The 24,772-nt window shown below is 39.0% G+C and overlaps 2 protein-coding genes across 2 annotated transcripts in view; both read left to right on the top strand.

The window, feature by feature from the left end:
• LOC131678033 (tryptophan--tRNA ligase, cytoplasmic) overlaps positions 1-23,975 on the top strand; it is a 205,320-nt gene extending 181,345 nt beyond the window's left edge. Inside the window, exon 4 of the transcript XR_009303555.1 lies at positions 23,843-23,975. The gene's annotated coding sequence lies outside the window, so the exon portion shown is untranslated. The remainder of the gene's footprint in view (positions 1-23,842) is intronic.
• Positions 10,337-13,489, top strand: LOC131696328 (uncharacterized). The gene has a single exon (XM_058984873.1). It carries the CDS (start codon positions 10,337-10,339, stop codon positions 13,487-13,489), a length of 3,153 nt encoding a protein of 1,050 aa, XP_058840856.1.
• Positions 23,976-24,772: the final 797 nt, after the last annotated feature.

Here is a 24,772-nt window from a genome sequence, read left to right as displayed (position 1 = left end):
ACGTCAACGTCACGTCACCGTTTCGTCATGATAATTTGAATGCATTTCTCGTATACACATTTACATGTTACGTACGTCAAGGATCCGTTCCGATGATTATGTGTCTGAACGTCTCCCTACGAACTGTATGTCACTAATTTTGGCATTCCGTTAACGTTCTGTACCGGTGACAAAAGACGTACGGATTGTGTAGATGGTACTGAAAATGTTTATTGTTTTTTTTGTGTAGATGAAGGTTTTTCTTGCCGCGGACAAGGTTTTTAGAAATACGAGAAATCATATCGCGATAAGAGTTATGCTGTTAAATTAATTGTAAAGTTTGATGCACATACAGAGAATGTATTGTTCCTTCAAAAGAAGCCAAATCGACAAAAGCCATCTGATGAACGATGAGCGTGGGCGCAGTTGCAGGAATCCGGCCCGCTGTGTAAGTACAAACGTCCCTATTCATATCAGCAAAAATAGTTATATGTATTCCTATTATTCTTAACCATCATTATTATCCGGCGAGTTTTTGTGTCGGTTCTGCTTTTCGGAACAAAACATTGTGTCCGGCAATTTATTTATTTACGGCTTTCCAGCTCACACAGAACGCCCCGCTGGCACTTGTATCGTGTTCTACAAGCGAAACAATGAGAAACGAAAGATACTTTTGGTTGCGGCGCAGAGGGCTAAGCTGATTGAGGAGTGGGTACCAAAAGCGCTTGTAGAAGACGTTGCGGTGGACCATACCGCACTGTATACGCACGTCGTCTACGGAAAGGTTGGCAAAACGATTAACATCGATGGTAAACAGTGCCTCAATTTGCCGTCGCATAACTACAGTGGACGTGCATTTGGAATTGGAGGAACGTTTGGCAAAGTAGAAGGGACGTGCGCGTTTTTCACTATCGCGAGCGCTATGCCACCGTATGCCAAACAAGGCAATGTTTTTTAAGTAAGTGATGGGACAATATTTCATGTCTGAATAATACACGCTATAATATATTTCCATATTTATGAATCCTACTTTTCCATGCAAAAGGGTTTGCATGTACTGCCCATAAAAGCATAAGAGTCCCATATTGAAAAACAGTAAGCCGAGAAAAACGCTGTTCAAAATTTACATTTTCATTGAGCCTTTTGGATGGGACAAACATGTTTTGGTATTTTTTTCGATATTTTCTAAACAAAGCTGGTAATTTTAATTGTGATTCAGTGATGATACAGAATACAATCCAACAGATAACTCATTTTCGACAAAATTCCATATGGGACTCTTATGCTTTTATGGGCAGTGTATATAGAAGTAAAAAAAGTATTTTTCAAACACAATGACGTAGCTGACCTAGAACGTCTGCCGGAGGAATAAGTGGAATCCAAAATTAGCGATGACCTGTAGGCGGTTTAAGATGACGGAAGCAATCTATACGAATACGAGAGGTAAAGGCCGTCCGCATGAAATGGCATTGCGAAAATGCTACAATCTTCGGATGTTTTTCAATGAGGGTCTCATGGCGTATGGGTGATAATGGACGAGCACTGGTGGAGCATTTCAATGTAGATGTATGTTTGGGCTGTGTGTGATATCGTACGATACGTAAGTTTAACTCCGGTGTTCTGTTGGAATTTGTTTTGCTGAAAACGATGAAATCAGCGCCGTTGGTTGTGCTACCAAAGGAGATGACTTGGTCAGCGTTGTGCTTAAGGATGCTCTTCAGGAGCGGTTCATCAAGGTAGAAGAAATTTCCCGTCGTCTGGCCGTTGTAATTGCCGAAAGTGCCCGTTTGCTGATGTACTTCCTTTCGTTCCTGCATGTGGCCCTCATCGTCCGTCCCAGCGATTCCATTTCAAAGAATAAACTGAAGGACAAACCATTCGATTTCAGTATGTTGGACACCTATGACATTCTGAATCGGGCTCGGTATTGGTTTGAACGAAGCGATTCGGTTCACACCTTGCAGTACATGAACTTGATCAAAGGAGCATCACGAAAAGCTGCACTTGATTGGCACGTATAATACTATTGAAAACCCAACAAGCTACCAACACTCTGATGCAGGTTCAAGTGGTATTCGATTTCTGTGAAAAATGTCCAAGATCCTCCCCTTAAGTTGTTCTTTTGTTCACGTATTCCCAAATACACGCCAGCAGCAGCAGTTGTATGAAAAATCCTGAAAAATGCATCGTGGCCAGAATCCGACACTGACGAGAATTCTAGAAAACAAAAGATCGTTTGTTTAACGAAACGTCACCATCCGAAAAAATTAAAATTCAAATATTGTATCTCGTATGTATTGCTGAAATCTTTTTCGGAAAACAAGTCTCTCTTAAATTACAAGCCTGTGGATTTGATTATAGTTGCATGAAAAGAATGCCACATTCAAAGTGTACTAGTTTTTATTTGATAGTTCATATGCAGCAAAATACAATAAAAAAAGTTATCATGCCAGTTCAACCATTATTCAGTGCAAATTTTAATTGATTATACCTCATTAAATTAAAAATCAATAAATAAACAATTCGACGAATAAAGAATTTTAAATTGGTCTCAAAAGCGGTGCTGTTTTTGAAGGTCCGTACACACGTTATGATTGTGACATTTTAGTTAACCGAAGACTTTTAAATTGTGGCTCTTTCGATTAATATACTTTTTCTGCTTATTTGCTGGGAGTTTTTGTAGGGTTACTGCACCCTAATTCATCTTAGCTCCTCTCATCATCCCGCCCATTTGAACACCATTAGTTAGAGCAGTGTCTGCCATCTCTGTTCAACGCATTAGTTCAAATAGTAGAATGAATAACGGTACGTTCTACTGGACTTTTCGCTTCTCTCAAACGCGAGCATTTTGCATTTTCCAGGAAAATTTTAACTGTGCTGCTTCTTGGGAACGAAGCAAAGACGATGATGTCTATTTAAGAGCAATCCAGTCACTCTAAATCGAATTATCAACGAAATAGTGTGACATCCTGACTAATGAGATGAATAAAGTCTCGTCTAGTTGTTCTTGCGTCAAATGCAAAACAATCGCCAGTAGCGAGTATCTGTACACATTAAAATTCGAATATGTTATGTAATATGCAACACCGTGGACCCTGTGTAATAAAAGATGATACATACCACGTAACTCAACAACATTAACTTCCCAGCCAAAACCATCCCTAACTCAATTTGAAATTCTGGTCATTTTTTCAACATTCCGGTTCAAATGTAACAGCAATTCCTAGTCGGAATTGGTTGTTGCAGTGTTCCGAATCAATTTCTAACACCAACTATGTTGTGGTTTCAGCAGAAACACTGATTGATGGAGCTTGTACTTGAGTAGCGGCTTGGTGTAGATCCGGGGGAATGTCAGAACGAACCAAAGAATTTAAGCTTGAGCAATACCCTGAAGCAATAATTCTTGGCACAATCTATTGGCAACTATACGAGTGCAATTAGAAATTTACCTATTATGACAACGACGACCCGTGAGAGAAAAGCATTTCTAGAAATTAATACTTCTAGTTTTGCGTTACTAGAATCTGTTGGTTTTTCTCGTTTTTCTACGTGGAGGGCTATTGACAATAGACAAAAGAATAACTTAAAATTTATACAGATACTCCTCTATGATCTGGATCTTCTTGCAGGCCGTTTCGTTTAGGCCGGTGGCGACTGAATTGCATTATTATCGGTCTCAAGGTGGCCACTTTTATGCTTGCTCTCCTTCTCAGACTTTTTCATTTTGGCGGCCGCCGCATTTGCCGCAGCACGTTGGCGATGAAATCATAGTTCAGATAGCCCTATAGGCTGAAAATCGTGGTCAGCAACAGCGACAGTAAGGTCTGAAATGAGTTAATGTATATTGTAAGATGTGGCTTCCCCGTTTTTGCAACTTTCGATCATAAACGCGATTCATTCCCAACAAACAACGAAAGCTGAACAAGCCTTTGATCCAAGGGTATAAGCTGAACAAGAACACTTCAAGCCAATATTCAGCAAACTTGTTTGTTGGGTTTTAATGCCCATAGAAACGAGGGATAGCAAAGATTCGTTTACTTACATATCCCGAATTTATCGTCCTTATCAAAGGTATCGACCAGCTGAATAGGCCGCAAGATTAACTCGCAAATGTGGTGTAATTTCACCAGCAGCATTTCAGTGCACTGGAATTACAGTTCATTCAACCAGTAACAACCACCGGTCTCCCCCAACTCTAGGAAGAAGACAGGCCGAGCACATGCTGAACCTTTGCACCCTGTTTATCCTTTCTCACTTTCTGTAAGTACAGTACAACTCCAGCCGCATGTGTAGTACGGCATCTGGATGATAAGCAACAGTTTGTGCAGACACATCATCGGGTGATCTAGGAAATCCTTTCGCAGTTTACCCACGTTACCAACATGTTGCTCCCGGACGATCGAGTCGAAGCTTCACAGGAAGGATATGGCTTAGAATACGTTGATCAGATTCATTGAACCACCACAGTTTGAATTTTGTCAAGCGATTTTTTTCTGGAACTTAAACAAAAGCAATGAAAATTCTCGCCAGGGTGTTTGTGGGCTGAAATGAGTTTGCGTTACTTTTAGCAACTGTCAAAATTCAAAATTTACTATTTTCTATCGAAGTAGTTTAACGGATGAAGAATGTACAAAAGGCAAAACTTTCATTCAATATCAATATGATGAAAAAACAAACCAAATCCATGAATCTGCGATTACACTTATAGAGTTTTCGATTGAAGGAACTGGTGTAGTTCCTTGCACTGAAATTGTACTTTTCTTGCAGAAGTGTTGTCAAAACACCGACACCATGTTCCATTGATAGGAACTGCGATAAAAAAGTGCAATTTCAGTGCAATTTCGGGGCAGAGATTTGGCACTGAAAATTTTCTCGGTGGAGCCAGTGCACTCACCAATACCAATAAACCGCAAACGTCAAAACAATCCAAAATGGTAGTTCAGCTGATGTAAATAACATCATGTAAAACTTGTGTATAATAAATGTAATTCATTTGATGATAATTATTCTTTTTATTACACTTACATATTAAATATATTATTCTTTGGTTGCGCCGTCGTGTAAACATGTGAATGTGATGTGAATGCCGAAATGCAAATATTTGCGAAGCGGTGCTCACCGGCTGGCAAATTTTGCATCCATTCGATGTAAGTATGGAACTTTGTACTGATATGGACATATCAATCGACGAGATTAAGAGCGAAGAGAAACTCTGTAATTTCAAAACTAGTGATTTTACAATTGTTTACGGATTCAGAGCAGCTGAATGTTCTGATCAATAATACTTCATCTTTTTGCTTTCCCAGAACCACATACTTGAGCCACACAGGAAGGTAAAAGTTTGCCGATTAATTCCGGAGGAATCACGTTCCCGTGGGCAATGAAATCTTTGTAAAGTATTGACACGCCGTGCTGTGGTACAGTGTCAGCGAATTTTGGTCTGACATTGACATCAATGACAATCCGGTAATTGACCGCATGTGGATGGTTCTTAGGAAACCGTACAAGATCAGCAACGTTGAAAATGTGCAGTTCGGCGTCGATATAATGGAGAATTCGTACAAGGAAACGTAGTTCAGTTATGCAGAAACGTATCCTTACGTTGGAGAGAAATGTCTCGATCTCCGAGAAAAAAAGATAACAGAACTACTGCATGCGGTACTTTCCATAAGTGAGTTCCTTTTTCAAACTAAAATGTAATCTTCTTCGGCATTTAGCATGACGTCGATCAACCCAGGAACTTAATGCAAACAATAACAGGGATCTGGATTCAACAACGGTGGCAATGGTCAACAGCAGTGGGGAATGTGACAGTATTCAGAACGTGAATTGTACCAATAACGATAACATAACTAACCTCATTCTCAACTGATTCACACACCATAATGACCACGACAACAAACCATCACTAATTCGATTAGGGAACAACAGCAGCAGAAACGACCACGCGCAGGAAGGAAGTCTTACGAACGAAATCAAAATGTGCTTTGGAGAAATATCAAACACGTCAAGAGATTGGAAATAAGGTAAGCTGTTCTAGATCTAAACATAATGTCACGGGTTAGGATTTTGTTTCCAAATCTTTCCCTCGCCCATGATCTTTTACCCATGGGTACCAACATTCTAATTTTAGCTATTGACACTGAAGCAAGAACTGGACTACAGACCACAGTCGGAAATGCTTGAAAAGAACCGAAAGCTCAATGGAGAACTTAGCTTTACTGCGAAACGAGATAGAAGAGCTCAGCGATTTGAACGATCGAACAGCAGCGGTAGCATTCTCCGGAGCACTGTGTCAGCGGAAGAATTATATAGCATACCGAACTCGTCGATATCATCACGCAAACTGAAATAGAAGAGGACTTGCTGTTGCTTCTGATGTGAAAGTGATTCGATTGTCGATCAGCTACAATTCATTATTATGAGGGCGACGAGGAAAAGATGTTAGCAATCGTGACATCAGAGCCAGCCTTTGCCAAATGACACTGGACTAGACTAGCTTAAACATGCAATAATTCTGATAAATATTATCTTACGATTTGCAATACTGTCAGGAAACCAGGTGTTACGACTATCGTTGGTACAGAAGCTTTTCAGTCAATAAATAATATCGAAAAGAATTTTTTATAATGCCCAGGAATTTCGACCGTTAGTTTCGGCCACTGAAGAAGGTCAAAACCAACGGTCAAAATGTCTGGACATTATGAAAAAGTAACTTTCGATATTTATTTACTGAAAAGCCAAATACACCTGTAGTCAGGAAACCAGATAAAGGAAATACAAGCTTTATTCGCACTATAACCAAACTACACCCCAAGGTAGTGACCGCAAGGTCATTTTCTGAAACAAGCCCCAGTTAAATCAAAATTATTTTGTCTTAAACAGTTTATGAAATTTCCATTCAAATAAGGGAACTTCTCAGGGATCATAACCCAGTGTCAGAAGGTCCTTGGATGATTATTTACCAGTCCTTAGATAGTTATTTTCCAATTTGTCGTTTTTCAATTAATCCAATGGAAAATTATAATTGGAATCCTCCGACCGGTTCTAATGTAGATTTTAATTATAATCCCATAAAAATTCGCATATCCTAAATGGCAAAAACGAGTTGTCCCATTGCAATCCGCAATTATATATATATATATATATATATATATATATATATATATATATATATATATATATATATATATATATATATATATATATATATATATATATATATATATATATATATATATATATATATATATATATATATATATATATATATATATATATATATATATATATATATATATATATATATATATATATATATATATATATATATATATATATATATATATATATATATATATATATATATATATATATATATATATATATATATATATATATATATATATATATATGCTACACGCAAATATAAATTCCCTTTGGACTATTTTCATTATAACATTTATTTCTGTGTATACGTAAGATTCTTATCCCTATTTCATTTGACAGGAGTCAGGGAGAGTTTACTCTCCAACGAGCGGAAGCAGATAGGAGAGTAGGAACAACAAGATCAGACAGTAACAAACCTTCGTGCGGTTTGCACGCGTTTTCAATAAAAACATAAAATTACAGTCCACGCGTTTTTACACCACTGAGTATCCACGGAACATTCTGGTCCTAATCGTACCGGATTAGTGGATGAAAAAACCATTGATTCTTCGTTCGTGCGCGAAACGAAGAGAATTCGACGTGTTTCTCGGCTGTTGCGACGGTCAGGAGCGCGAATTGAATCCGATTGCTTCGGAAAAGGATTTTCGACAGTTGCGATTGTCGATAAAGAAATTTTGTGCTTGGTTTGGGATACTGAAATTCGGTGGCTTGCGAGTCTCAGAAAAAAGTGTTGACCGATCAGTGCATTGAATTCGAAAGGTCATTGGAAGATTCTTGAACAAATAGATACAAGAAGAAAAAAGGAAAAAGAAGTTCATTTCGTGTGATGTTTTTGCGTTCTGGAAAAGTTAAGAAAGTGCTGTTTCCGACGACACCATTTTATACGCCTACAGTACCATACAGTGTACCTCTCAGTGTGCGTGAGCAAAAAATTGAGGCTGTGAATCGGCAAAAAGAAGCAAAGATGGCTGAAAACGTGGAGGCCTTAAGCCAGTGTTGCGAGGCAACCAAATCGAAAGTAGAGAGAATCAGATCCGCTATTTTAGTCGCCGATCAGGATCACAACAAGTTTAGTTATCATGCTCTGAAGCTGTATTTAAAAACAGTTGATTCTTCCTACGACGAGTATAACAGTTTCCAGAATCGTATTTACCTCACGGATCCTACGAAGAAGGCCGAGTTTGAGCCGAAGTTTATTGACTTCGAGGAGCTGTATGAGTTTGTTCGCATATCGTTGTGTGAAATGATTCAGCGCCACGAAGAGGCACAGAAGGCTATAGCTGATGTGACTGCTTTGGAACGGGAGAAACAATTGCTCACTAATAAATTTTCGAGTGAGACATTAATGCTGGACGGACGAGCTGAAAGTAGTAGCGTGCAAGGAAATTCCATACCATACCGAATGCCACTATCTCTACTATTGCAGCAAACACCGTTACCGACTTTCGACGGTCGGTATGAACAGTGGCACAAGTTCAAGGCGAGATTTTGCGATATTGTCGATAGATGTACTCAGGATTCCCTAGCAACAAAACTCCATTATTTGAACAAGGCGTTAATCGGAGATGCTAAAGGGGCAATCGATGAACAGACATTGAATGACAACAATTACGAAGGGGCTTGGAGGATTTTAATAGATCGCTACGAAAACATGCCGATGGTTATTCACAGCCATGTAACGAAGTTGCTGAACTTGAAATCGATGTTCAGAGAGTCATCGCAAGAGTTGCGAACGTTGATCGACGATTGTACGAAGCGTGTTGAGTCACTTGAGTTTCATAAACTTAAAATGGACAAGATGGCTGAGGCCATTCTAATCACGTTACTGACGTCAAAATTGGATCCAAGCACACGAAGAAGCTGGGAGGCATCCTGTGAACATGGAAAACTACCAGTGTTCAAGGACACTACCGCTTTTCTACGTAAACACTCTCATGTCTTAGAGCGATGTGAACAGAACGTCGCAATAACGAAAGGCAAAGCTTTAACCCTTAGAACCCAGACTTCTTCAGTTAATACCAAAAGGCACACTGTGACAGTTCAGAAGGCGCATGATGGATGCCCATTGTGTGGAACTGGTCACTCGATTGAAGCCTGTGGAATCTTTAAAAAGTTGAATGTTGAAGAGAGATACACCAAGGCAAAGCAACTGGGATTATGCTTCGGTTGCTTGCAACGAGGACACCGAACGACAATCTGTAAGAACAGCAAAGCGTGCCCGACATGCACGAAAAGGCACCATGTATTGCTGCATCCGGAGGAGAAGAAATCCACTGTAACTGATTCCACACAACAGTCACAACCTGTAGTGCAGGTCGCAGAGAAGAACACCAATCAACCGTTGACTGCGGCAGAATGCACTGTCCCGTTCAAGCCGACGCAGACAAAGCAGATATTGTTGGCAACAGCTCTAGTGATGGCCTACGATTGTAGTGGTGAAGCGCACAAATGTCGTATGCTACTTGATTCCGGAGCGATGGCGAATTTTATATCAACAAGAATGGTTGAGTTGCTGCGGTTACGTAAGGAAAGTGCAAACGTCCCGATTGATGGTGTAAACGGGATGAAGACGGTAGTGAAATATAAAGTGAATGCCAAAGTAGTATCTAGAACAACCAGTTTCGAATCGTCGTTAGATTATCTGGTTGTTCCTCGAGTTACCGGTGCATTACCAGCTATAAAAATCAATCCGGAGAGCTGGCAGATTCCAGAGACAGTACTGTTAGCTGACCCGAAGTTCTATGTACCTGACCGCATTGATATGCTGGTCGGTGCAGAGTTGTTTTTTAAAGTGCTGAAATAAGGTAAGATCAAATTATCCCCAAATCTACCAGTGCTGCAAGAGAGCCAACTCGGCTGACTAGTTTCTGGACCAGTGGCCGACAAAGTGATCGGTACTGTAAAGGTATGTCAAGTTGAGCCTACGCCAACCTCCGATGAGCAGCTGACTAAACTACTGAAGCAGTTTTGGACCATCGACGAACTTGGAGGTGACACGTCATTTCCACAAGAGGATAAATGTAAAGTGAACTTTTTAGAAACTTATAGTCGAACCAAGGATGGCCGCTACATAGTGAAGCTCCCGTTTCGAGAAACCGTTGAAGATCTCGGAGAATCTCGGGAACAAGCGAAGCGGCGATTTGTGGCGTTAGAACGTCGCCTAGACAGATTTCCAGAGATCAAACAAATGTACGTGGAGTTTATCAACGAGTACCTGTCATTGGGTCACTGCAGAGTTGTGTCGAGTGCTGAACTCAAAAATCCAGGATTCGCCTACTACCTTCCGCACCATTGTGTAATGAAACCAGGCAGCTCCACCACTAAGTTGCGAATGGTGTTCGACGCTTCGGCGAAGACTAGTTCCGATTTGTCTTTGAACGATGTCATGGAAGTCGGACCAACTGTGCAAGACTCGTTATTCAATATAATATTGAGATTCCGCATGCATAAATTTGTTTTCACTGCCGACGTACCTAAAATGTACCGGCAAGTGATTGTAGACGAAAATCAACGTAAATATCAGCGGATTCTGTGGAGAGCGAGCAAGGATGAACCAATCAGGGAGCTGGAATTAAATACGGTGACTTACGGAACAGCTGCCGCCCCTTATTTGGCGACCCGCGCAATCCTTCAACTGGCCATAGATGAACAGAAGAACTTTCCAGCTGCAAGCCTGACTGTAAGGAAATGCTTCTATATTGACGACGTACTCGCTGGTGCTGCCACACTGAGAGAAGCGAAACAACTACAGCATGACTTGATCGCACTATTAGAAAGAGGCGGATTCAAGCTCCACAAATGGTGTGCGAACGACGATGCTTTGCTGGAGGGAATTCCAATTGAAGCCCAAGAAAAGCAACTCAGTTTCGAGGACAGCGAAGTCAACGGTGTCATCAAGACACTTGGAATACTTTGGGATCCAGTTGAAGACGATTTCATGTTCTTCGTGAAGCCTGTCGGTGATTTTTCTGCAATTCCTACAAAGAGAACTGTACTCTCCGAAATGTCAAGGTTGTTTGACCCGCATGGATTGCTGGCGCCAACAATAGTGGTAGCCAAGTTGATTATGCAGCAGCTATGGCAACAGAATATAGGTTGGAATGATCCAATTCCCCAAGAGCAGCTTCGCACATGGAACAGATTTCGATCTGAGCTTTGCAGTTTGAATTCTTCGAAGATCAACCGGCGGATAACTATTGACGACACTATTGCTATGGAGCTGCACGGTTTCGCAGATGCATCAAAGGTGGCTTACGGATGTTGCATATATTTGAGGAACATTAAAAATGACGGGACGGCAAACGTTCGACTGATTTGCGGTAAGTCGAGAATCGCTCCCATGAAGGAAACGCAACGGGATGTCAGAGCGGATGCGACGCCTGCTGAGATGACGATTCCGAGACTTGAATTGTGTGCTGCATTGTTGTTAGCTGAGCTTATGGAAAAAGTGCGCGAAACCCTAGCGTTACAAACCGTAAAGGTTGTGCTTTGGTCCGATTCGAAAATTGTATTGTGGTGGTTGAAGAAAATGAAAGCAGGTACTCCTGTTTTTGTACAAAATCGTGTTGTGAAGATACGACAGTTGTTTTCATCTGATAAATGGCGTTATATTTCAACGCAGCACAACCCTGCAGATTTAGTATCTCGTGGAGTGTTCCCAGCTGACCTGATGCACTGTGAAGGATGGTGGTCCGGTCCAAGTGCTCTCTCGACCGTTGCAGACAATGAAGATGTAATCGATTTGATGGAGTCTGAAGAGAATGAAGAACCATCTCTTCAGCAAATCATCGGTTTGTTAGTACCGAAGACGCAGTTTGATCTATTTGATTTGATTCTGAAGCACAGTAGTTACCGTAAGTTACAGCGCATTTTTGCGTACATAATCCGTTTTATTTACAATTGTCGAGCAAAACAAAATCAAACTGAACGCAGAACTGGATATCTCGGCGTCAAGGACCATTGCGATGCGCAGAAGGCAATGGAGATTGTTGTACAGCGAAAGGTTTATAAGAACGAAATAGAATGCTTCCAGAAGAATGTAACAATCAAGGGAAAACTGCGAAATTTAAAACCAATTTATGACGAGAACGAAAGGCTGCTACGTGTCGGCGGTCGCATACGAAATTCCGATCTACCAGAAGACCAGAAGCATCCAATGATTTTACCGGAAAATAATCACTTCACTGAAATCTTGATCGAAGCTCTACATCTAGAACATCTTCATGTTGGTTTAAACGGATTGCTCGCGGTAGTAAAACAAAGGTTCTGGCCTGTAAACGCAAAACGAACCATTCATCGTGTCCTGAAGAAATGCGTACGTTGCTTTCGAACCAATCCCAAAGATGTACTGCAGTATATGGGCGACCTTCCGAGCTGCCGAGTGACTGCGGCTCAACCCTTTGTCAGAACTGGTATGGACTATGCGGGACCTTTCTTCATAAAGGTTGGACGAATGAAGACGAAGATAAAGGTGTACGTGTGTCTGTTCGTATGTATGGTGACGAAATCCATTCATCTGGAGTTGGTGAGTTCGCTAACGACGGATGGATTTTTAGCGGCACTTCATCGGTTTGCTGGTCGATGTGGAAACCCATCTGAGTTATTCTCTGATAATGGAAGCAACTTTCGAGGAGCAGATCGAAAGCTATTGGAGCTGTTCGAGTTACTGCGGTCTCAGATATTAAATGAAAAGGTAAACGAGTTCTGCCAGCCGAGAGGAATCAAATGGAGTTTTAATTTACCCAAAGCTCCTCATCATCGAGGAATTTGGGAGGCCAACGTGAAATGTATGAAGACCCACCTGTACAAAACGCTGAACGAAAGCTACCTGACATATGAAGAGATGAACACATTACTGATCCAGATAGAAGGTATACTAAATTCGCGGCCTCTTGTGCAATTGACGGATGATCCATTTGATTATGAAGCTCTGAGCCCCGGACACTTCCTAGTTGGACGAGAATTGACGGCGGTAGCGGAACCACTGTATGGTGATTTGAAGGAGAATAGTTTGTCACGATACCAGTTGGTGCAGAAACGGATGCAGCATTTTTGGCGGAGATGGTCAAACGAATATATTACCGGTCTACAGAAGCGTAGCAAGTGGTACAAGGATTTCACCAAACTGCAGAACGGATTGCTGGTCATCATGAAAGAGGATGATAATATGCCACCTAAAACATGGAGGCTGGGCCGCATAGTAGAGACGTATCCAGCGAAAGACGGAGTCATACGCGTGGTTACAATCCGCACCAACAGTAACACTTACAAGCGACCAACAACCCAGTTTGCCGTGTTACCAATCGAAGACAATATGGATCAAGCTGGTATCAAGGAGTAGTGAGGCTTTGGCCCCACCTGGGGGAAGACGCTACACGCAAATATAAATTCCCTTTGGACTATTTTCATTATAACATTTATTTCTGTGTATACGTAAGATTCTTATCCCTATTTCATTTGACAGGAGTCAGGGAGAGTTTACTCTCCAACGAGCGGAAGCAGATAGGAGAGTAGGAACAACAAGATCAGACAGTAACAAACCTTCGTGCGGTTTGCACGCGTTTTCAATAAAAACATAAAATTACAGTCCACGCGTTTTTACACCACTTAGTATCCACGGAACAATATATATATATATATATATATATATATATATATATATATATATATATATATATATATATATATATATATATATATATATATATATATATATATATATATATATATATATATATATATATATATATATATATATATATATATATATATATATATATATATATATATATATATATATATATATATATATATATATATATATATATATATATATATATATATATATATATATATATATATATATATATATATATATATATATATATATATATATATATATATATATATATATATATATATATATATATATATATATATATATATATATATATATATATATATATATATATATATATATATATATATATATATATATATATATATAGCAATTCCTTGAAAAAAGTTATACGATCTCTCAGAATTCTGCTATATTTGAATATTTGGCCGAATCGATCCATACCGCAAAATATTAGATACATATTTTTTATTTCGTCATTAGGGTGTCCATTTCCACGTTAAACTGGTTAAAAAATCGTGATTTTTCAAAAGTTGATTTTTTTAAAAATTCATAACTTTTAAACCGCTGAACCGATTTTCATTGGTTATAGGTCAAATGAAAGGTATTGTTAGGTTTTTTGACAATTTCGATTAGTGAACAAGTTCTGAGTAGTTTTGCTCAGTAGATTAAATTCTGGCTAGCTTCCATTAGTAGATTAAATCATTGAAATATATATTTTACATTGTCCAAAAACCCATGAATTCCGAAATAAAATTTTCAAATGTACAAATATAATATTTACTTAATCTAGGTAATCTTCTCAAGTTCCAACGGTTTTGCAAGATTGCTGAAAATCAATAGAGCTAAGGTTCTTATTCTTGCTTTGTAGTGAAATCAGTAGTTTTTTGAATTCACTTTACATTTTGACTTTTACTATAGTTTCAGGGATTTTTCACCCTTGCTTAGCGCTTAACCTTCCGGAAGTCGCGCTAGTGCACAGAGTGCTTGCTGGTCTGAAAATCTAGCGAAATCATCTTAGCACACCAGCGGCTGCTCGTTCAGCGAGCCATTTGCGCGACTTCCGGAGGGTCCTAAGGGCCGATTTCTTCACCCTCACCTTACTTTTAAACCAGGTTCACCAGTACGTCTGAGCTTAGCTTAAGCGCTAAGCGAGGGTGAAGAAATCGGCCCTAAACAGAACTTAAAAAAATTGACATCGTTGCCTGAACTTGAAAGAAAACAAAATTCAATTCACGCCCGCAGCGATGAATGAAATTTTTGGTTCGTTTTAATCGTCATTCGTTCGGCCGACACAGCGCTTTCAGGTACGGACATGTTCGGTTTCAGAAGCAAAGTGAATTTTATTTCTATTCTAGCTCTGAGAGGGATTATTGATCAAAAGTGCACCAAATATAGATTACGCAGTTCCCTTATGCTCGAAAATGTAGAAGATGCTAACTTCTGCCTTGAAACTGTCCATATAACAAATGAATGCTTTGGTTGGTGAATGAATTTATATTTCCTCTGCACTCGAGCATTCGATTCTGCATGAAATTTCAGTCAGCTGGAAAGTGAATGAATGAGGGAGACGTTGAATCTGAATGTCGGTTTCGGTAAATGCAAGCAGAAATAGGTAACTGATTTTGAAATTTCGTAACACTGGCCCTAAATGCCCCTTTTCCAAGAAATGCTTGCATCAATTTTCATTTTTCGATCAATTTACCCCAGGCCCAGGGCAGATTGTTACACACCAAGGGGTAAGTTAATACGAAAGCATGTTGACAACACTTTGTGCTACTCGATGTTGCAACAAAAAGTATGTCAACGCATATGACCTAATAAACACCTGCTTCAAGCCTTCGTTACGAGTTTAATTTTATATTGCTTCTCCCGTGGAAGACGTTTTCGAATTGGAACTGCTCGTCTAGACAGTATTTTAGTTCGGTTTTCAGAAGCAAATTCGTCGTCAGCTTTCCACCGACTGTAGCAATCGATTTTTTCCCGGTTTGTACTATAACAGTCAACTGCGACAATGGAAGTGGGCCAAGTGATATATAGCTCCAACGGTTGACTGTTGTGGTCCGCACATAGCCACAAAAACTTAGCATTGCCTCAAACAACAAGTTTCTGAAAAAAACTTAAACCAACGCAGAATTTAGTTCGAGATTGCTTATCCTCGCTGCTATCTAACAGAAGCACAAATATTGCTTGCCTTCTTAATTCCATGTTTCGTGGCCTGAACCTGACAAATAATCGGCAATTAATGCCGAGAACAACTCTTGCTGCTTGCAACTAATAAATAAAATAAACATATTCTACGAAAGAGCACAAGTTGATGAAAAATACAGAACATCAGCTGTTAAATGACAGCTCGACAAACTACACGCACACATTCAAGAGTGCACTCGATTTGCATTGGAGTGTTCCATTGGCACCGTGCCAGTGCAAAACACTGGCGCGGTGTCAGTGGCATCAATCGAAAACCCTATTAATTGTTGGGTTGTTTTCGGCCGGTTGATTTAGAGAGGGTTAGATCGGTAAACTGTGTCGGTAGTTTGGGTTGCTGCCTAGTTGTTAGCCACCAGTTCTGGAACCGTATAACCAAGAGAACCTATTCTTCGGTTGCTATTCTGTCATAGCGAAGATTTACGATTCTTATTATTGATTCCTTCCGTAATGTCTTAATGTGACATAAGAATCTCTTTAGTGGCCTAAAGCTCGTGTTAATATCCTTGGAGCTGTATAACATATATTGTCCAATGCCGACAAACACGTCTCCAAGTAATAGTTGTGAGCTTTGGGTGGTGAAAGCGTTCTTCCTACAATTTAGTATCAGTTGGCCGATTTAATTTTCGTATTCCGAAGAGACAGTAAAACTTCTATATACCAAATAGCCCAGCTTGAACAAAGTCGAGCCTTCATCGGTTGCTTCACCTCCATGTAATCACAACCATGATTTTGCTCCAACAACCCCCACACCGACCGAAAGAAAACTCACTCACCTTTAAAAAAGGAGACTTAAGTTCGAGTGCAATTGTTTAACACTGCGCGTAGTGTAGTATGATAAAGTGACATATATATGTAATAACATAATTGAGTAATATTCGTTCTGTCTGTAACTACATTTTAGACAGTTACTACATATTCGACGACACTCTTGAGTTTCCATTCTCCTTATTTTCGCATTTTGTAAAAATTTGCGCGAATAATCCACAAATCACTAGTGTATATATTTCGATTTATACGAAAAGTGATAAGTTATTCGTTGTCACCTATGATTTGACAGAAAAGTGATCACAACAAGGTGATTATCACCTTACATAATTCCAAAATATTAATGTGATGTTAGCCCTACCGTAGTGGTGATAAATTGTGGTGATTGTCACCTTACGTGATATCAAATATTCAAAAGTGATAATCACCTGGTGATAATCACCTTACGTGATTCCACCCCTGATATAAGGATAGAAACATCCGGAAGTGACCGATTCATGATCGTGCGAGTGCGGGAGTTTTTAGGTTCACGCTTGAGACCGCGTTTGAAAATTTATAGGAACTGAGACATTCACTTTATCACTGGGATGCGATCATGTTTACTAGATCGCCGATGTAGCTGCCGGGGATGATAGCGAAGGGCTCAAGCATTTGTATATTAACGCGTTTGTCACGTGTATAACTTCGATTTTATAATGACGGATTGTGTATTTTTGTTTGATCGCGCGCGAACCGTGAATCTGAAGCTTAATTTTTAGTGTATGATACAGATAGTAGTCCGTTTCCCCATATCACTTGAGTTCTAGGTCATGTCACCATGTAACGTGTTGTTTAGTGAATATGAGTGTCACTTTTTGATTGGTTCAACTAAAGGCATTAGTCCAGGCTGGTAAAACTTTCGGACGTGACCGTTTCATGATCGCGCGAGTGGTGGGTTAATGTTTGAGACCGCGTATGGAAGTTTAAAGATGCCACGTTTACTTAATTACCGGGGTGTTTTCATGTAGGCGAAATCGCGGGCGTAAGTATATGTGGATTATTGCAATTGCATGGTCGCGTTTATGGCCAGTTTTGTGTTATCGTGAAGGCCACGAGCGTTTGTACCTATATGAGTATAGATAGCGTATAGCAGAGATATACTAATAAAAGGAATCATAACATGCTGAATAAAGAAAAAAGATGCAAAGAGCTTGACTAGAAGTGTATAAATTGAACAATACTATTTTGGTATACATAAATAATGGAAAAGCAAACTAATAGATGCACAGAAGAAACAGACCAATGAAGTAAAATAGAAAAACACATGTAACATGCAATCAAACTCGTCTAAATGCAGCAAATGTTGTATATTTATCATTACCGACAATTGCATACTGTTAGACTTTCATCATGCTATGCTGGCCGGGAATGGATGACTCACGTGCGTCGGTAAATTTATTTTACCCTAATTTATCCAGCCCGACTTTCCCCAATGAATAGAACTAAATGCTCAGATTGATCACCAGAAGTATTAGCCACTATTCTATCATATAGTCAGTTCTGCATCCATTCCCTGACCCAACTGTCACAAATACTCAGACGAATACATACATAGATACACATACGACTAGCACATAACAGTTGTACACTAGTACGAAAAACAACGATTATCACAAAGCTACAACTAATAGGTTTCTACTTATTCTACTTTATTAAATTAATTTAATTATTAAATTAATTTAATTGGTATATGCACGATGACGAAGTCGACTGATAAATGGACACACAATGACTCCCTCCGTGAGCCCCGTCCACGAATACCACCAATAGAACAATATTTGCAAACATGGCACACAGCAAAAGTCAATGTACGTCGATACGCCAGTCGGCCACGCCACCGCCCATAGACCAGTGGTTTAGCGTTGGTATGCGCTGGTGCGGAGTATGAAAAGACATATAACATAAAAAAGGCGCATAAGCCCTCTTGGTCTCCTCGATGCACCACTATCGAGGCGTAAAGCAGTACCCATCTTAAAGCAATTGATGCTTGATGATGTTTGCAATACCGTCAAACCCCTAAACCTTGGGGTGGGGCTTTGCATACACACAGGGCATTTTGCAGAAAAAAAAATTGTCACGGAAGAATTGAATGTTCATGACGTAATATTAACCATTTTACAATCCTGTGGCATCGAAACACATCTACAAACTTGGGGTTATCCATGGGTGTTTGAACTTTAAGGATCTGTTTGAGAGCAACTAGAAAGCTTGGTCTATACATGAGATGTGATTATATTGTCTAAAATTTGATTTTTCTTCACCGGTTCGGGTGTTTTTTCCCACACACTAAGTACTAAGAAAATAAATATTTTACATTAAGTAGTATAGTCCTACGTCTACAGTTCGTGCAACCCAATAGGGCTGCCCCTTGTAGTTTTTTTGCAATCTTTAGCTGAAAATTGTTCACACTATGTTTTGTTTTTGTTGAATATGATTATTTTTTTCAATTTATGAGTTTGTAAAATTTTGAATTTTATTGAATTGAACATTTTTCAATCATTGATAACATAGAAACTATTCAATTTGTATGTATGTATGTTGGTAGCCACCATCCTAGCTCGAGTCTTGCTCTGCATGCGGCTCCACTTAACCCATTAATGCGCATGTTGTTTGTGGACAACAACGTTTTTAAACAGCTTTAACTTTTGATGGGGGCAAGATTTGTTCACAAAAACAAGTAAGGCTAATAAATGTGACTATTGGCTTTCATATGAGTGTTAACGGTTACACGGATCAGCTCTAGAAATGAAGTTATTGCAATTAGTCTGATTGAACTCCGATGGAGCAGTGCTGCCAGGGACCGTTTACGTTGACGACGGAAAATGAATTTTTCATATAACTTCTTTATGTAGCAATATTAGTGAAAACTAATAAAACTTATCAATTTGGACTATTTTTGGCTACGTTCTCCACGCAGTTGTACTATTGTAAATATTCTAGGAGAATTGCAGTGAGCATTAGAAGGTAAAAATTGAGCAGCTTCTAGCACTGCAAGGAAAGCACCTACCTTTATGAAAAATGGTTTTTGGAGTTTCTTGACCCCACCGTTTTAAAGAAAAAATAGTTTTGAAACCCTACATGCACTAGAAAAAAGTTGGGCATGAAAGGGTTAACAGTACGCTCAAATTTCGTTACATTTCTGCATTCAGCATACCACTGTATGAAAGACCAAAAGGGGGGTAGCGGACCCGTAGGCAATTACACCTACTCAGTATCCGCTGGAATCAATGAATCTTCTACTCAGAAACTATTCAGTTTGTAGAAAAAATATTAAATAATTTATTAAGTTTCCTTTTCGCATGAGCTCACCGAAATTGTTTTTGCAATGCATATTTGTTTTTGCTATGTAACTTATGTATTCTGCAAATACTAGAAGCAAATTTTTTTTAAGTTAAACCAAAAACATTTTATTATTTTTTGAAATCATTTATAATTATATTGCGAAGATTAGGTAAAAATTACAGAATGGATCTCCAAGTACTTCACGAGATAATACAATTATAACAGGTCTGTCACTGGTTGTTTAGTGTAAAATTGGCTTGTTTTCAGTTTATAACTGTAATATCTCGCATTGTATTTTGATATCCACTCCATATTTTTTCACAAAAAAAAGATTAAACATGATTCTTAATATTTAAAATTGGCCCAACTTTAAAAATTAATTTGTTTATAATAATTGCAGATTTCATAAGCTATATAACAAAAAATATTTTTTATGTTTTTTCGGAAAGCTCATGCAAAAACTACTTTTTGTAAATAATATTTTTTTCCATGCAGTTATCAGTGATTGAAAAATGTTCGATTTTATAAACTTCAAAAGTTACAAATCTAATAACTTGAAAAAAGTATCATATTCAGCCGAAACAAAAAATACGTGTTAATTATTTTTAGCTAAAGAATGCAAGAAAAAAATTGGAAGGAATTCAAATTTTGGTTGTAAATCTCACGGGGGATGACCCATATAACCATTGTTGTGAAAAGTTGTAATTATGAGATGGATCGAATATTGTTATTCTCCCTTGTATAAAATGTGTTGAGGGGAGTAAGTGCGTTCAACCTAATATTGGAGCCAATATTTTCCAGTGGTATTTAAAAAAAAATTAACACTAGGTCGAAATTTCTCCCTGATTTGAATACAAATTCCCTGAAAATTCCAGGTTTTTCCAGGTCAAATAGAATTCCCTGATTTTCCAGGTTTTTTCCAGGAATCGCCACCCTGGGTATCCCTAATAAACATCTAATGATCCAAGAGCCTAACGACCTGTTCAGGGTATCATCCATACAATATGAATCGTTGGACTATATGGGTTAAAGTTTGTGTATAATTTTTTTTATTAGGGTACAGATAACACATTTTTTTAAAAATTATAGATTGGTACAGATTTTTTACATGACAGCAAGGTAAAATAATTTAACCCTGTGATGTATCCCAGTAAACAGTTGAGTTAGGCAGCAGTGATGGCAAGAATCTGAAGTGGAGCTGGTACTTATTGAGCTTGAACTGAAGCTGACATTATAATGCAATATGCGAGAAACATGCTTCCAGCAAATCAAAGGGATGATGTCCAATAAAAGCTGAGCGAATCTTCTCAGAGTGCATACGTTTACTCTGACGTACTCCATTTGAATTCCTGCAAGCCGGTTTCTCGCATCTTATTGATATTTCCAACCCCATCTCAGCTTCTTGCCGCCACTCTGTTGGCCACCTTTGGTTGGCAAACAAAGTGTCAGTGAGAATTTGAGCTGGAGCTAATATTGACATTACCCAATCAAACTCATCCGGAATTCTAACTGGTTTCCCACACTACTTTTACAGTGAACTGCAAGTTACGGCGCCGCCTTTTAGTTTACTGGGTTCTTGCGGAATTCCAGTTATTGTTTGGGTACAGAATCTGGTCCTTTTTTTCGATAGAAGAGTACAGATAGAAAAGATTTTTCAACTCCCGGTACGATTTAATTGTGGCATCACTGGCTTAAATCGCTAATGTAAACAAACTGAGTTTTCGCTATTATGCGACTAAAATACTGCAAGGTAGCGGTAAAAATGATCGAAAACATTTCCTTTTGAGATTTCCACTATGGAAATATTTCTGTTCGTTTAATTGTTTCTTATGTATTGGCACAAAATTATTAATGAAACAATTTATTTTCCTGATTAAAGGAGAAAAATAACGAAAATTTTGTCTTCGGATACCATCATTCTGTAACCGGATTATGCTACTATTGCATAAAAAAGATTCCATTATGTCACATTGGCGGTTGCCCGTGTGCATTGTAAATGTCCAAAACTATTGATTTTGAACGGCCAACAATTTCCCCTTTAATCTAAAACTCATTACCAAAAAGTTGAAAACATTTCCATTTTGACGCACCAGCGGACCCCCCTGCGCATTGTAAATGTCAAAACTATTGATTTTCAATGGTCAACAATTTCCCCTTCAATATAAAACTCATTACTGAAAACTTGAAAACATTTTCATTTTGACGCATCGGCGGACCCCCCTGCGCATTGGAAATGTACAAAGCTATTGATTTTCAACGGGCAACTTCCCCTTCAATATAAAACTCATTACCAAAAAGCTGAAAACATTTCCATTTTCACGCATCGGCGGACTCACCTGCGCATTGGAAATGTACAAAACTATTGACTTTCAACGGCCCACAATTTCCCTTTCAATCTTAAACTCATTACCAAAAAGTTGAAAACATTTCCATTTTGACACATCAGCGGACCCCCCTGCGCATTGTAAATGTCAAAACTATTGATTTTCAACGGTCAACAATTTCCCCTTCAATATAAAACTCATTACTGAAAACTGGAAAACATTTCCACTTTGACGCATCGGCGGACCCCCCTGCTCCTTGGAAATGTACAAAACTATTGATTTTCATCGACCAACAATCTCCCCTTCAATCTAAAACTCATTACTAAAAGGTTGAAAATATTTCCATTTTGACGAATCAGCGCATTGTAAATATACAAAACTATAGATTTTCAATGGCCAACAACTTTCCCTTCAACGATACTATGTGACCGCTAATATTTTGCTTGCAGTCCTTTCCTATAGCAAGCGAAAAAAGGACTGCCGCACATTCCAATCTTGCAAACATAAGCCATGAATGTCGTTCACTACATTCATTTTGAACCGCTGTTATGAAATTTATTTTGCAACAGTTCCAACGCAACGGATGATGAAAGTTAAACACACGGGCCATTCACATACATTCGCAACAGCTAGCGAACGAAACCCAACTACGGCAGCAAGTCGAAGAACCGAATCTTCACGAACATGTAACAGGCACGCTCAGCAGCACGAACGTTTTTGCTTTTCTCTCGTCCATTTACATGCATAACAGCTTTAGCACAGAGAACAGACATCCATGATCGAACAAAAATATTTAAAAAACGTGTGTAAACATTTGAATTAATATACTAAAAACACTAGTGCCGCCACACCAACCTATCCCAACTATCCGTCAAATCGATTCCGGAACCGGTTGGATTCTGCGTGGAATCGTGGCTCAAAGAAAACAACCGATTCCGACTCTATCGGTTGACGCATTTGAGCTGGAATTCATGCTGGAAGTCCAAATCGGTTCCGGACTAGTTTGACTGGGTAGAGGAATAACCGCTGTCAATTCTGTCGCACTCAGCCACAAAAAAACATGACGACAGTAGCGCACCTGGTTTAGATATCCAAACTACCTTCGAAACCGTTAGAGATTTTACACAAGTTGAATGCTGAAGATGGACGTCTGTTCTCTGTGGTTTTAGGTACACTTGGAGCGTGGCGGTCGCGTTGGTTTTTTCCTGAACTTTCGCATAAAAATGTCATTTGAAATGACTTCTTCCAGCCTTGATTATGTATCACGTGGTCAATAGGAGTATTTTCAGGAACCCGACCCAGATTACTCCTAATAGACATTCAGTGGGCGTAATACGATTGTCCCAGTAGCATTTGCAAATAAAATGATTATTCTCTGTGTGGCCTTTTATATAAAAAATATTCGACTGGAGCGCTAATCTTCATCTCCTTTCAGGCAATAACAAACGATTGTGGAACGACTTTGCTGTTCAACATACTCAAGCAACAGTTCTCAACAACAATCCTATTAATCATCCGACATGTCCCCAACGAATCTTCGAAATAATTCCTGACCCTGTTCACATTTATAAGAGCATGATTCAAGGATGGATTTCGAATGAAATTATTGAGCTTCCTAGCTGGTCAGTAGACGAACAGGACTTAGCTACACCAACGGCCGTCATCAAACACCTTCAAGATCTTGTATTGTATGAACAAGAGTGTGATTTGAAAATGGCATCGGGTCTGAAATTAGAAGATGTCAATTTCACAAGAAAAGCCTCAAACTTTGATAAGGTGAAGGTGCAAAATTCAACAAAATATGTTAATTACTCGGTGGCAGCAGTGTTGAAAGCATATAGTGTGCAAAGTGGCAGAAAAGATGTCCTAACTACAGTGTATCTAATCGAGAGTGCGAGTACTTGATTCACCTATATTACTTCGAGGAACATTGATACAGCATTGAATCTGCGCAATGAGGATGCATATATTCGAGCGATTGATTCATTGAAGACATTCAACTATGATTTATGATTGTAAAATGGGAGGTAAAGGTATGTGGAAACCATGGAAATCTGCAGTGGTATTGGCAATGGATTCCATACTTCGTCTTCAAGATTTTTTTCTGAGAGAAGTTGGTTTCGATAATTTTCTTCCAGGACGACTAACGCAAGACTGTTTGGAGAACGTTTTTTGCAGCTGCGGCGACGGCAAATGCGACCTACTGCTCTTCAAGTGAAAGACAATTTGAAGCTTCTTACTGTATCCCAATACATGACAGATGTCAATAAGATGGGTGGGTAATGTCTGCGACATAACCGGAGAGATGTAGAATACATAAGGAACACGTTCTTCAAATATGTTGATACTCATTGGAATTTTCGGA

The sequence above is a fragment of the Topomyia yanbarensis genome, chromosome 1 (assembly GCF_030247195.1).
Source record: "Topomyia yanbarensis strain Yona2022 chromosome 1, ASM3024719v1, whole genome shotgun sequence".
In the NCBI taxonomy this organism is placed as follows: Eukaryota; Metazoa; Arthropoda; class Insecta; order Diptera; family Culicidae; genus Topomyia; species Topomyia yanbarensis.
This window is presented reverse-complemented; position numbering and strand designations above follow the sequence as displayed.